Source organism: Anabrus simplex, chromosome 5 (assembly GCF_040414725.1).
Source record: "Anabrus simplex isolate iqAnaSimp1 chromosome 5, ASM4041472v1, whole genome shotgun sequence".
Lineage (NCBI taxonomy): Eukaryota > Metazoa > Arthropoda > Insecta > Orthoptera > Tettigoniidae > Anabrus > Anabrus simplex.
Genome location: NC_090269.1, coordinates 211,855,185 through 211,870,463, shown reverse-complemented (window position 1 = coordinate 211,870,463; position 15,279 = coordinate 211,855,185). Strand labels below are relative to the sequence as shown.

The 15,279-nt window shown below is 40.6% G+C and overlaps 1 protein-coding gene across 1 annotated transcript; it reads left to right on the top strand.

Moving 5' to 3' along the window:
• The first annotated feature begins 486 nt into the window (after positions 1–486).
• Positions 487–14,933, top strand: LOC136874775 (carboxypeptidase N subunit 2). The gene is made up of 2 exons (XM_068227906.1): positions 487–582; positions 12,862–14,933. The coding sequence occupies exon 2, from the start codon at positions 12,867–12,869 to the stop codon at positions 14,808–14,810; it is 1,944 nt and encodes a 647-aa protein (XP_068084007.1). The 5' UTR covers positions 487–582; positions 12,862–12,866; the 3' UTR covers positions 14,811–14,933.
• Positions 14,934–15,279: the final 346 nt, after the last annotated feature.

Genomic DNA, 15,279 nt, shown 5'->3' with positions numbered 1-15,279 from the left:
CCATCAGCTAGTAAACTGAAAGAATAAATATGAATCGCAAGGGAGACTCATGGAAACTTCCTAAAGTATCATAAAATAAATGAGTATATTCTGAAGTAGCTGCAAAGTACACCAATAGGTCAATGTGTGCTACGAATAATGAACGTGACACGTGGACAACATGAACTCCAGCAGGGTACTTAAACAGAGCTCTGATCAGTGGAAGTTACCTGGTATGAGAGAAGAAACAGACAGTAAGAGACCAACATTCCACAGGACGTAACACATGAATGATGATGACGATTATCATTATTATTATTATTATTATTATTATTATTATTATTATTATTATAATTATTATTATTATTATAATTATTATTATTAAACCTCAAAAGAATGTGTCATCTTATTAAGTAGCTGAATTGCTTGAAGAAGGAATAGTGCACTACATATTATATCATAAATCTTATCACCCATATGATAAGACATGTTATTTCAAGATAACGTATCAGGATGAGGTAGACGGTAGTTGTAATCGAGTGTGGATCACAAGCTAACGAATAGCACATCTTTCTGGTAATAAGGATTATAGATCTAATGAAGGTAATCATCTTAAAATATTTCATTGTTTAGCAGTGGTTAGGCTGGAATGTTTATTACTTTATTACATCAGAGTTGCATCCGGGAGACAGTGGGTTAGAATCCGACTGTCAGCAGCCCTGAAGATGGTTTTCCGTGGTTTCCCATTTTAACACCAGGCAAATACTGGGGCTGTACCTTAATTAAGGCCACGGCCGCTTCCTTCCAACTCCTAGGCCTTTCCTAACCCATCGTCGCCATAAGACCTATCTGTGTCGGTGCGACGTAAAACCACTAGCAAAAAAAAAAAATACATCAGAGTGAAATGTATACACATATTTGCGTTCATACTAATGAATATCTTAGGTATAGATGATGATGATGATGATGATTATTATTATTATTATTATTATTATTATTATTATTATTATTATTATTATTATTATTATTATTATTATTATTATTATTATTATTATACATTCCAGTGTTAATTCTGCAAGCCAAGTCACATCAACCATAATTATTGCCTCACTTTCAGCTCTATTTCCAACCTCTTCACTGAAATCACCATTGACGCTATACTTTGTAGTTGATCCTAACTGCAACCCCACGGTGTACTTCATAAAACTTGTCTACTTAATTTTCAACTACTCGTTCATATGGTTAGTACACAGAGAAAACCTAATCTTAATACTTGCAATTGCCAAATCCACCGACGACATTCTTTCATTTACGTGACTACTATAATTTATGTTGCGTTCTCGGGGATTATCAATAAACGATCCCACTCCTCAATATGCCCTTCCGCTTTTGTCACCTTTCAAGAGCACCTTACTTTACCTCGCGCCGACACAGATAGGTCTTGGCGACAATGGAATAGGAAAGGGCTAGGAGTGGGAAGGAAGCGGTCGTGGCCTTAATTGAGGTACAGTCCCAGCATTTGCCTGGGGTGAAAATGGGAAACCACGGGAAACGTCTTCAGGGCTGTCGACAGTAGGGTTCTAACCAACGATCTCCCGAATGCAAGCTCACGGATGCACGCCCCTAACCGCACGACCAACTCGCTAGGTTTTTTAAAACATAATTTACTGTCTCAAACTCATCGTATGCTAGTATTAGTACTGTTAGTTAAATTTCTGGTGTGTGGTACTTATCGAATCTACAAGGAAGGAAGGAAATCCACCGTTAGTGTGTAAGTAGTGTAATTCGATTGAATCGTTATCATGCTCATTGCTCTCCGGCGCCTTATAATTCTTGAAGATACGCAACACATCTTACAACGATAGCCCTTAGGGTCGTTATTGGCGCTGGTTCCTACCTATATGTTAGCAACGTAAAACCAGCCTACCCCCCACAGGTAAAACGAAGATTTATACGGTGGCCGCGTCTATACTGTGGCTCTACGCCTCAGCATTCGGGAGACGGAGAGGGGCTGGTACCCATCGTCGGCTGTCCTCAGATTGTTTTCGGTGGTTTTCCATTCCCGTGCACTAAGGTGAAGCCTGGGTTAGTTCCTAGTGTAGACCACGGCTGCCAACCCTCTCACCTTCAACGCAAACCTCCCGGCCTGAGAGATGGGGTCACTGTCTAAGTGCCGGTTTCATCAAACTCTGTTAAGGATTAACATCACCTTGAAATGAAATGGAAATGGCGTATGGCTTTTAGTGCCGGGAGTGTCCGAGGACATGTTCGCCTCGCCAGGTGCAGGTCTTTTGATTTGACATCCGTAAGCGACCTGCGCGTCGTGATGAGGATGAAATGATAATGAAGACGACACATACACCCAGCCCCCGTGCCAGCGAAGTTAACCAACGATGGTTAAAATTCTCGACCCTGTCGGAAATCGAACCAACGACCCCTATGGCCAAAGACCACCGCGCTAACCATTTGGCCATGGAGCCGGACACCATCACGCTAAACTGCATTAATAAGCTTGTTAACAGAATTTGTTAACGAAATTTCTTTAATGCTGACTTTCCATTAAATTCTTCGTTAATTTAACGTAGCTTACTCATACCGTTAAGTTACCTAACGAAGTGTTAAAATCAAAATATTTGGAAGAGAGTTTGTGTTTAGTGCTCACCTACTGTATTTCGATTAACATCACAATGGTGATAAATAAGAAGTTTACGCAGGAGTAATGATATGCTTGCCCTCACAGAAATGCAATTTTTCGGAGAGATTTTAGGTTATCGAAGTCTGTCGTGAGAAAGGTACCTGAAGAGAGAAAAGGCAGGTTAAAGTACCCTACAGGAAGAAATTCACCCCTATATCAAGTGCAGCAATTGTTGTTTGTATGGAGATATTATGCAACGTCGTCATTACTGGAGACTTGTGTAACATGGTAAGCTTAATTTCTAATACGATTGTGCTACGGTACTGCAGTTATTATTGATATGCCCAATTAATAGAATTGGGTCTAAAAACCTCTGAATGGTAATGCGAAAGATATATCTCACGCTAACGAAGTTATGGTGGCTTACTTCTGCGTGACAGTCTTCGTCATTACGAAGAGGCTCAGCTTGGTCGCCGATTAATTCAATAATCTTCGAAGTCATCTATATACTGTAGTTGGCGGAATAAATGTACCACCACCGATCTTCCGATATTCCGTAAAAATTCCACATTTAGAAAGTAAATTGACGCAATTTATTTCTCCAGCGAAATAAAATTACTGTCCAGAAGTCTTTTGCTCGTCACCTTCTCTTGTATTTTTTTTTTTTTTTTTTTTTGCTAGTTGCTTTACGTCGCACCGACACAGATAGGTCTTATGGCGACGATGGGACGGAAAAGGGCTAGGAGTTGGAAGGAAGCGGCCGTGGCCTTAATTAAGGTACAGCCCCAGCATTTGCCTGGTGTGAAAATGGGAAACCACGGAAAACCATTTTCAGGGCTGCCGACAGTGGGGTTCGAACCTACTATCTCCCGAATATTGGATACTGGCCGCACTTAAGCGACTGCAGCTATCGAGCTCGGTCTTGTAATTTTCTTCTGTAATCAGTCCAATTAACTTTCTCGTCCTATCACCAGGTAAATTTAGTTCCAAAAGAGTCCTCTTAATCCACAAAAAAAAAAAGTTGAGGTGAAAGGTGACAAATGAATAACATTATGCACGGTACCGTTCAGAAGAGCGAAATAATGCTACACACACCACAGAAATACGCACTAGTGATTACATCCCTTCATATAGGGTTGGCGTCAGGAAGGACATCCGTCCGTTAAACAGAGCCAAATCCACATGTGCTACACAGTTCGTACCCGCGATCCCATAGGTGTAGGAAAAGCTGTAAAAAGAGAAATGATGTTGTGTTGTGTTGTGTTGTGTTGTGTTGTGTTGTGTTGTGTTGTGTTGTGTTGTGTTGTGTTGTGTTGTGTTGTGTTGTGTTGTGTTGTGTTGTGTTGTGTTGTGTTGTGTTGTGTTGTGTTGTGTTGTGTTGTGTTGTGTTGTGTTGTGTTGTGTTGTGTTGTGTTGTGTTGTGTTGACTTAACTCCATGCGTATGAAAATGTACACAACACATTCACCCGTGTAACGAACCTAATTTTTATTAGTAATCTACAGACAGTATATTCCGCAGTTACGAGTACGTTGATGTGTTACTAATCTATGAAGATACAAGACAGAATTCAATAACATTTGCAATGCCTATACCATGAGTAATATCCTGATAGTGGAAATCAGACAGCTAATATGTTCTGACACCTGAAACGAAGTCTGCATGCCATCATCATCTGCTATATCGTCTGACCTCAACGAAGAGGCTGTTTCAGATGCCGTCCTTAAAAACCTTCATACTATTACACGGGCAACTGCACCGCAGACCAACATCGATCGGTCCTCTGTTATGCGAAAATTCCATAACAACACACTCCACCGGAACCATCTGCTACTAAATCAATAGTTAAGTAGCATTTGGTCATCCGATATTACCAAATTTGGTCAATGATGCTGTCATTCTCGTGCAAAAAAAGAAAAAAAACGATAGAAGCTATTAGGTATTCGAGCATATCACATCCACAGCAACAAGCAGCAACGGAAAGGAAAATTGAGTCTGCCTGGATTCGAGTAAAATTTTTCATAGCCTGGTTTCGGACTGATAGTGATGCATGTTTTTGACGCCTCGGGTATGACGAGGTCTGGGCAATTCCGTATCAGTTCAGTGCCTTCAAACACAATTACTTTTACCGAGCTCGATAGCTGCAGTCGCTTAAGTGCGGCCAGTATCCAGTAATCGGGAGATAGTGGGTTCGAGCCCCACTGTCGGCAGCCCTAAAGATGGTTTTCCGTGGTTTCCCATTTTCACACCAGGCAAATGCCGGGGCTGTACCTTCATTAAGGCCACGGCCGCTTCCTTCCAATTCCTAGGCCTTTCCTATCCCATCGTCGCCGTAAGACATGTTTGTGTCGGTGCGACGTAAAGCAAATAGCAAAAAAAAGCAAAATTACTTTCAGACCTTGTTATTCACAGCTGTGGTCGTTTTAGGTGTTCTATAGAGTCACTACCATGAAATTGCAAATGGTGCTTATAATTTCATCTGTTTTAGCCAAAATCCTTTCCTATCCCGTCGCCATAAGACCTGTCTGTGTCAGTGCGATGTAAAGCGAATTATAAAAAAAAAATCTTAATTATATTGGGCTGAATAACCATTTTGCGTACCTATATATTCTTCCATATTTGTTGATGGCAGGGTTGTTAGATTTATTTCACCTCGGCTGAGCAGCGGGGATAATTATATTCATTTCTCCCATCTCAGATGGTACGTGGTGTGTTTTACTCTAGTCACGTCCTAGTTCGCGAACCTTGGGCAACGGCTGAGTGGCTTAATAAGTGGTCCTTAAAGTCGATAAACAGGTTGCTATGGAATAGGAGTACGCATCTCGAACGTATTCTGAGATAGGCCCTCCATGTCATCAGTTGGCCAGGACTATACAATCCATCGGTGGTCCCGTTAGAGGAGAGATCCTCATTGGGACTGTGTGTATGTAGCGCAGCATCCTGTTTCACAGATTTTTACCGAGCACACTCAGAACGTTTTTAGCAAGCCTCGGAGCTCCGAGTGTAAAGCCGTCCCACTTCTTTGTGATAGGCGAGGGACTCATTGGAAATAACTCTGCAACAAAATGTAATTTTGTGGGGAGGTATCAATATCAATGGGGCTTATGAAAGAAAAAGTATAACTGACTGAGTCAGCAAAGAGGATCCGCGTGAAAGCTTTAGGAGTTAATGATATTTTGATGATGGGGCATAACGACAAAGGGATAGGAGATTATTCATTATTATTCTTAACAAGTGTTAAAAAGTGAAGGGCATACTGTTGGGTAAATACTAAAGGGTGGTGGGTAAATATCGGGAAGACATGGAAGCTACTAAGAAATAGGAAGCGTCTTCTGTACTTCTGTGCTAGTATGTGATTAGCAGTTACGAATATATTCATCAAGCATAAAGCTATTCACCATTACACATGGGAGGGTAGGGGCACCATATTCATAATAGACTATATCATAACCGAACTTGAATTCAGGAAATCCATTAGAATTGTGCAGGTATCCCGGGAGATTTTGATGATAAGATCACTATCTGATCCGTAGGGAAATAGGTATATCTAGGCCTTGGATAGAGAGAGAGGATGGGGAAAGTGAAATCCGTCTTCAGACAAAAGAGAGTGTAAAATCTCCAGGACTAGGGTATTAGACACAAGTACGTGGATGTGATTAATGAAAAATTCCAAATAATAGATCGTCAGCAGGTTCAGCGTAGAGATAGTGAATGGGTGTTATACATGGATGCTGTAGCAGAAAGAGCAAGGCAATGTCTAGTAAGAGCTGTGTGTAGGCTAAAGATGGGAAAAAGCTAATATCTTGGTGGAATGATGAAGTGAGGGCAGGTTGTAAACATAAAATTACTTCAAACAAGGGCTGATGCAGCGGGAAATGATACGTAGATGAAAGAAAAAGAACAAAACAAACAATGGTTGAATCCAAGAAAAAGTCATGGGAAGACTTCGGTAATAACCTGGAAAGGCTCATTCAAGCGGCAAGGAAACACTGGACAGTAAAAAATTCTGCAAGAGGGAGGGATAAAGGAAATGAATAGTGTTTTGAGTAAATCAGCTGAACTCATAGCAGAACCCAGGAAATCATTGGACAGGTGGAAGGAATCTTATAAAAATCTTCTCAACGTGCCAGACAATCGTTCCAGTGACGTCGCGAACAACCAAACTCAAGGGGAGGAGGACTGAAATTACACTTGAGGAGATGTAAAGGATGGTAAATAAACTCAATTTTCATAAAGCAGTAGGAATAGATGGAATTAGAACTGAAAAAGTGAAATGTAGTTGGTGGGTAGGGATGATCATACTTCATAGAATAATAATATTAGCATAGAATCCTAATATAATACCTTCTAACTGGACGAAAGCAGTAATTGGACCTAACTATAAGCAAGGGAACAGAAAGGATTGCAACAAATATCGATGTACTTCATTGGTCAGCATACCAGGAAATATGCCCAATGACATCCTGGAAGGGAGGGTGAGAGTAAGTTGGATGAAAACAAGAGTTCTTTCAGACCACAGAGGGGCTGTCAGGATCATATTTTCAAGATATGCCAGGTAACTGAAAAATGCTACGAGAGAGATCTATAGAAGGCTTACTACAGAGTACCGAGGGAAAAGATGTTAACCGTACTGGGGGACTGTAGGGTAAAGGATAGATTACCAAAATTAATCAAATGTATTTATTTTCATAATTGATCTGCATTGAGAATTGATGGGAGAATGATTTCTTGGTTCAAGGTACTTACGGGGATTAGAAAGCGCTGTCATCTTTCCCATTTGTTGTTCATAGATTGTAAGGATCATCTACTGAAAGGTATAAAGTGGCAGGGAGGGATTAAGTTAGGTGGAAATGTAGTAAGCAGTTTAGCCTATGCGACGACTTCGTGTTAATGGCCGGCTGTGCTGAAAGCCTTCATTCTGACATCTTGCAACATAAAAAAGGTGCAATGAGTATGATATGAAAATAAGCCTTTCCAAGACTAACGTGGTGTTAGTAATAATAATAATAATAATAATAATAATAATAATAATAATAATAATAATAATAATAATAATAATAATAATATGTTTTGTTTATCCTGGCAAAGTTAGGGATGTACTCCCTTTCTTACACTTAACCAGTCTTAACCTAGAACACTTATCAATAACTACTGATGACAATAATATGATAATATTAACAAAAAATAACAGTAATAGTACTGACAAAAGTAATCACACTTAAAAAAATAATATCATCTATATAATACAAATCGTACGTAGAGTACATTAAAAATATATGAATAATGAGTACTGTAAATACTACTTAAGAGAAAGTTTAGAAAATATATACATTTGTACAGTACAACGAAATATCGCCTTCAATTGAGAGGGGAAGAGAAGGAGGTAAGACCCTTAAAATAATTGAATGTCAGGTTGGGGATACAAAGCTGGAACAGATAGATCATTTCAAATATTTCGGATGCATTCAGGATGTTTGCTCTCCCATGATGATAGTATAGTAAGAGACATTGCAGCTAAGCTAATGCAGTGAGGAAAAGGTCAGCCCCCGAACGAAACTATCTTTACATAGGTCTGTTTTCAGATCAAATTTCCTTTACTGCAGAGAAAACTGGACAGACTACAGAATCTTATTAATAAATCGGAAGTAAGTGACATGAAAGTAGTGACAATGATTGCTGGTAAAATTATGTGCGAACAATAGCAGGAGTGTACTCGGATCAAGGAGATAAAGGCTAAGTTAATAATGAACTCAATTGATGAAGCTGTACCCATTAACCGGCAACGTTGGTGGGCTCATCTGAGGCGAATGGACTCGGCCATAAAGGGTAAGAGAAGTTGGTTTTATCTTTTTTGTCTTTTTTATTTTTACAAGTTGTTTTACGTAGCACTGACGCAGATGGGTTTTATGGTGACGAAGGGATAAGAAAAGGGTAGGATTGGGAAGAAAGCGGATATGGCCATTATTAAGGTACATCCCCAGCATTTGCCTGGTGTGAAAAAGGGAAACCACGGTAAACCATCTTCAGGACTGCCGACAGTGGGGTTCGAACCCACTATCTACAGAATGTAAGCTCATAGCTGCGCGACCCTAACCACACGGCCTACTCGCTAGAGGAAGGACAAGACGGCTATGGTTTGACTCCGTTTCTTTTTTTTTTTTTACGTCGCACCGACACAGATAGGTCTTATGGCGACGGAGATACAGGAAAGGGCTAGGAGTGGGAAGGAAGCGGCCGTGGCCTTAATTAGGGTACAGCCCCAGCATTTGCCTGGTGTGAAAATGGGAAACCACGGAAAACCATTTTCAGGGCTGCCGACAGTGGGGCTCGAACCTACTATCTCCCGAATACTGGATACTGACCGCACTTAAGCGACTGCAGCTATCGAGCTCGGTAACTCCGTTTCTAATGGTTTAAGGAGGTATAGAAGTAAACGAGGTCAAAAGTCAAAGAGTATCAAGGAAGGAATAGTATTCTTCCGTAATCAAAGGAAGTATATACTCTCTTGCTTGACAGGCAGTAATCAAACATGGCTGCTTGCAATGACCTTACTAACGATGAAAAAAATCACATATATCAGAACATTAATTAAAGTGTTAGTCGCTTAGCCACACGCTAAGTATAGAATGTGTTGCGGGTTAGGTTAAACCTTCCTCTGTAGTTATTGGGGTGATCATTTAATGATTTGATTTTATGATTACTCAAAGTTGGCTGAACTTACAGACCTACCAGTGCCTCATGATTGACCGGCAGGTAATTCCGGAGAGAATAAAACAGAAATGAAGCAAATCGGTCGAGTGGAACGGACGGACGGATATAACAAAGAGGATTTAGTAAACTTTCAAATTTTTAAGTTCCGAAATATTAGACTGCAGGCTTTCGGCACAGTCTGCCATTAAGATCAAGTCGTCAGCATAGGCCAGACTGCTTACTACATTTCAACCAAACTGAATCCCTCCCTGTCATTTTATACCTTTCAGCAGATGATCCATGTAAACTACGAACATCAAAGGTGAAAGATTACAGCCTTGTCTAACTCCTGTAAGTACCTTGAACCAAGAACTCATTCTACCATCAATTCTCACTGAAGCCCAATTGTCAACATAAATGCCTTTGATTGATTTTAATAATGTACCTTTGATTCCATAGTCTCCCTGTATAGCGAACATCTTTTCCCTCGGTACCCTGTCATATGCTTTCTCTAAATCTACGAAACATAAACACAACTGCCTATTCCTCTCGGAGCATTTTTCAATTACCTGGCGCATACTGAAAATCTGATCCTGACAGCCCCTCTGTGGTCTGAAACCACACTGGTTTTCATCCAGCTTCCTCTCAACGACCGATCGCACCCTCCCTTCCAAGACGCCAGTGAATACTTTGCCTGGTATACTAATCAATGAGATACCTCGATAGCTGCTGCAATCCTTCTTGTTCCCTTGCTTATAGATAGGTGCAATTACTGCTTTTGTCCAATCTGAAGGTACCTTACCGACATTCCATGCTAATCTTACTACTCTATGAAACCATTTCATCCCCTGCCTTCACACTATACTTCACCATTTCAGGTCTAATTTCATCTGTTCCTGCTGCTTTATGACAATGGAGTTTATTTACCATCCTTTTCACTTCCTTAAGCGTAATTTCACCAACATTATTTTCCTCCTCCCCATGAGCTTGGCTGTTCACAACAACACCAGAAAGATTTCCTTTTACATTGAGAAGATGTTCAAAATATTCCCTCCACCTCTCCAGTGATTCCCTGGGATCTATTATGTGTTCACCTGAATTACTCAAAACACTGTTCATTTCCTTTTTCCCTCCCTTCCTAAGATTCTTTATTACTGTCCAAAAAGGTTTCCCTGCTGCTTGACCTAGCCTATCCAGGTTATTACCTAAATCTTCCCACGACTTCTTTTTGGATTCAACAACTATTTGTTTCGCTCTGTTTCTTTCATCTACGTACAAATTCCTGTCTGCCTCAGTTCTTGTTTGGAGCCATTTCTGATAAGCCTTCTTTTTACGTTTTAAGCTGCTCTCACTTCATCATTCCACCAAGATGTTCGCCTTTTCCCATCTTTACACACAGTTGTTCCTAGGTATTCTCTTGCTGTTTTTGCTATAGGATCCCTGTATGCAACCCATTCACTTTGTATATCCTGAACCTGATTACTGTCTACTGTTCGAAACTTCCCACTAATCATATCCATGTACTTCTGTATAATTTCCTCGTCCTGGAGATTTTCTACCCTTATTCGTTGGAAGACAGATTTTACTTTCTCTACCCAAGGCCTAGAGATACTTAGTTCACTACAGATCAGATAGTGGTCTGTATCATCGAAAAATCCCCGGGAAACTCGTACATTCCTAGCAAATTTCCTGAATTCGAAGTTGGTTAAGATATAGTCTATTATGGATCTGGTACCCCTAGCCTCCCATGTGTAGCGGTGAATAGCCGTAAGCTTGAAGAATGTATTCGTAACTGCTAAACCCATACTAGCACAGAAGTCCAGCAAACGCTTCCCATTCACATTAGCTTCCATATCTTCCCCACATTTACCAATCACCCTTTCGTATCCTTCAGTTCCATTCCCAACTCTGGCATTGAAATCGCCCGTTAGCACTATTCTATCCTTGTCGTTGACCCTGACCACGATGTCACTCAATGCTTCATAAAACTCGTCAACTTCATCCTCATATGCACCCTCATACGGTGAATGCACGGACACGATTCTTGTCCTAATTCCTCCAACTGACAAATCTACCCATATCATTCGCTCATTTACGTGCCTAACAGAAACCATGTTGCGTACAATGGTATTCCTGATAAACAGCCCTACCCCAGACTCTGCCCTTCCCTTTCTTACACCCGTCAAGTACACTTTATAATCTCCTATCTCTTCCTCATTATCTCCCCTTACCCGAAAATCACTTACTCCTAGCACATCCAGACGCATCCTCTTTGCTGACTGAGCAAGTTCTACCTTCTTTCTTCCATAAGCCCCATTAATATTGATAGCTCCCCATCGAATTCCACTTCGTTCGCCAAGTTGTTTCCAAGGAGTCCCTCGCCTGTGAAATGGGAGTGGGACTCCGTTACTCCCATACGTCCGAAGCTTTCTTAAAATGTTCTGAGCCTGGTAAATTCATGAAGCAGGATGCTACCCTACTTGCACATAGTCCAAGTGAGGATCTTTCCTCTAACGGGTTATGGACCACCCGTAAATTGTACAGTCCTAGCCGCCTGAGCACAAGGAGGACCACAACTCAGAATATGTCCGAGATGACCACTCCCATTCCATGGCAACTGGTATCCCGACTCTCAGGACCACTTAGCCACTCAGCCGTTGCCCAAGGTTCACGAACTAGGACGTGACTACAGTAACCCACACCATAAGTACCTTCTTAATTGTTTTATACTGGATTTCCGGGTCAAGTTACACATGTTTTTTCTGTTCTGATTCCTCTTTACCGGTAATATAATGAAATAGATTAAATAATACGTGAAAATGAAGTCAAATAAGGTTTCCAAATCTGAAAGAGATTCCCAACCCGAATATAAACAAAGAGACGCCATAACTGTTTATGACGAACTATAACAATGACGAAGTTCGAATAGAAGCAAATAGATCAACGCTTTCTTCACTAAGCAGAATCGATACAACATCAGAAAGTACATACAGAAATAAGTAAACTCCATCAGCATTCAAATCTGTAAAAGAAACATAAAACGGCAGAGATGCATGCATGCACATTCAGCTATTTGCTTTACGTCGCACCGAAACAGATAGGTCCTATGGCGACGATGGCATAGGAGAGGCCTAGGAAGTGGAAGGAAGCGACCGTGGCCTTAATTAAGGTACAGCCCCGGCATTTGCCCGGTGTGGAAATGGGAAAACCACGGAAAACCATCTTCAGGGCTGCCGACAGTGGGGCTCGAACCCCCTATCTCCCGATTAACGGATACTGGCCGCACTTAAGCGACTGCAGCTATCGAGCTCGGTGCACATTCAGAGCCCAATAAAAATCGTACATGTAAATTATATTGAACCAAGACCTCATTCTACCACCACTTGTCACTACGGACCGATGGTCAACATTCATACCTTTGATTGACTGTTACAACCTACAATGATCGCATAATCCCTTCGAATGGGTAGCATGTTTTCCCTTTGTACACATTCATAATTATGTCTTTCCGTAGATTTACAAAATATTAATTTATAATGCTATATTTCTTATTTTCAGGTACGATGCAAAACGGAGTGAAGGTCACGATAATCATACTCCTTGGATTTGTTGTTATCGAACATGGATACTCACTTTGCCCGAAGAAATGCGTCTGTGAGCTTACGACTAGTTCCGAGTACCACTATATCATCTCAGAGAACTATTATTACTCTGTTCAGATAAACTGTTCAAACACATCTCTGATAGATGTAATGACTGATAACTTCAGTGCAGATACTTCCGTGCTTGATCTGTCGTTTAATTATCTTAATACTATAAGAAAAGCATATTTCGAGAATACAAAGACCTTGGAGATACTGTTTCTGCAAAGTAACATAATTACCGAGATAGAACTCGATGCATTTACTGAGATTGACAAGTTGAAGTGGCTTGACCTGAGCAATAACAAAATAACAAATTTGCATCCTCAGACATTCCGCAACAATACGCAACTTTCTATTCTATATCTTAGCTATAACATGTTTAAACATCCATCTGACTCTTCGATTATTAGTTTACCTTACATACCGGCAACCTATATTCATAGATTACATTTTGTTTCTTGTAATATTTCACGATTTTCCGAACAGGATTTTATGAAAAACATACATAATGTAAGAAACTTAGATCTGAGTTTAAATAAATTAGAAACTCTGAACTTGAACACATTTTCCGATGTAGGTGAGCTCATCCTCAGAAGCAATAATAGGACTTTGTCCCTAATTTGTAATATAACTAGTTCATCAATAGCTTTAAAATTAATTGACTTGAGTGGGAGTCCTTTGAATCTCTTAGAATGTCACTCCTTACCAAAAGCACATAATCTCTGGACAATTAACTTAAGTTCATGTAATTTAACAGAAATACCACCTAGATTCTTTGAGCAAGTGAAGTTTGTTGAAGAAGTTAAGTTAAGCAATAATAACTTAAAAGTTTTGGATGTTTCTACCTTTAGGTCGTTAGAATCACTGAGAGTCCTGTATCTTGACAACAATGTCATCACTAGGGTAGATCCTGAGGCAGTTGCAGATATCAGCTTTCTCTGGAAGTTGATCCTGAACAATAATCCAATCACACTACCGAGTGATGGATCTTTTCTGATGAACTGGCATTTATCAGTTCTTGATCTTCATTCTTGTTCGTTACTTCATCTTACTAGTAAAACATTTCAACACATGACTACCTTAACTATGATCGACTTAAGCAACAACCATCTTCGTACCATCTCAAAGGATATTTTTAATTACCTTCAAGAACTTAATACCCTGAATGTAAGCTTCAATAATATCACATCAATAGAGAGGAATTCTTTCCTTCATAACGTTAAATTACACTTCCTGTCTTTGGCGGGGAATCCTATAATTTTACCAAGTGATGGGGTTTTCGTCAGCGCTCCACAGTTATGGTGGTTGGATCTATATTCCTGTAACTTTTCCCATATTCCACAAAATGTTTTTTCACACTCTCTTCAGTTAAGGCACATTGACATCTCCCGCAACAACTTGCGGTATGTAAATGCAAGTCTCTTCAAAAACCTTAAGCACTTGGAGAATATAAATATGATAGAGAATCCATTCTTCTGTAGCTATGAACTTCGGCCAATGTGGTTGCATTGTTTGGATAATGACATAAACTGTACAGCTTCTTGTGCCTACCCGAAGGGGTCCTGGAACATATTGGAGGATGTCACAATTCTTAAAAATAATACAGGGCATGTCTCTGTCCACACACAACCTTCTACCTGGTTATCCTCACCAGTTCCACCAGCAAGGAAGGGCATTGCCGGTACGGTGGTAGTGATGTTGGCTATAGGAACGTTCATTGGTCTAATAATTGGACTAGTTCTAAGCTATCTATGGCTAGATAAATACCTAAGACAAGCTCAGGAAGAAGAATGTGAATTTCAATATGAGTCTGTTTCAGATTCGACACAGTATGACTTAGAGGAAATGAGCCTTGAAGATTAGCGATTCCGAACTTATACACTGACTGACAGAGCAAATGCAACATCAAGAAGGAGTGGTTCGAAAGGGATGAAAGTTGGGGAAAAAACAGAGACGGCACGGACGAATAATTGATGTTTATTTCAAACCGATATGCAGGTTACACAATGCGCACGGCATCGACTCAGTAGGATGTAGGACCACCGCGAGCGGCGATGCACGCAGAAACACGTCGGGGTACAGAGTCAATAAGAGTGCGGATGGTGTCCTGAGGGATGGTTCTCCGTTCTCTGTCAACCATTTGCCACACTTGGTCGTCCGTACGAGGCTGGGGCAGAGTTTGCAAACGGCGTCCAATGAGATCCCACACGTGTTCGATTGGTGAGAGATCCGGAGAGTACGCTGGCCACGGAAGCATCTGTACACCTCGTAGAGCCTGTTGGGAGATGCGAGCAGTGTGTGGGCGGGCATTAGCCTGCTGAAACAGAGCACT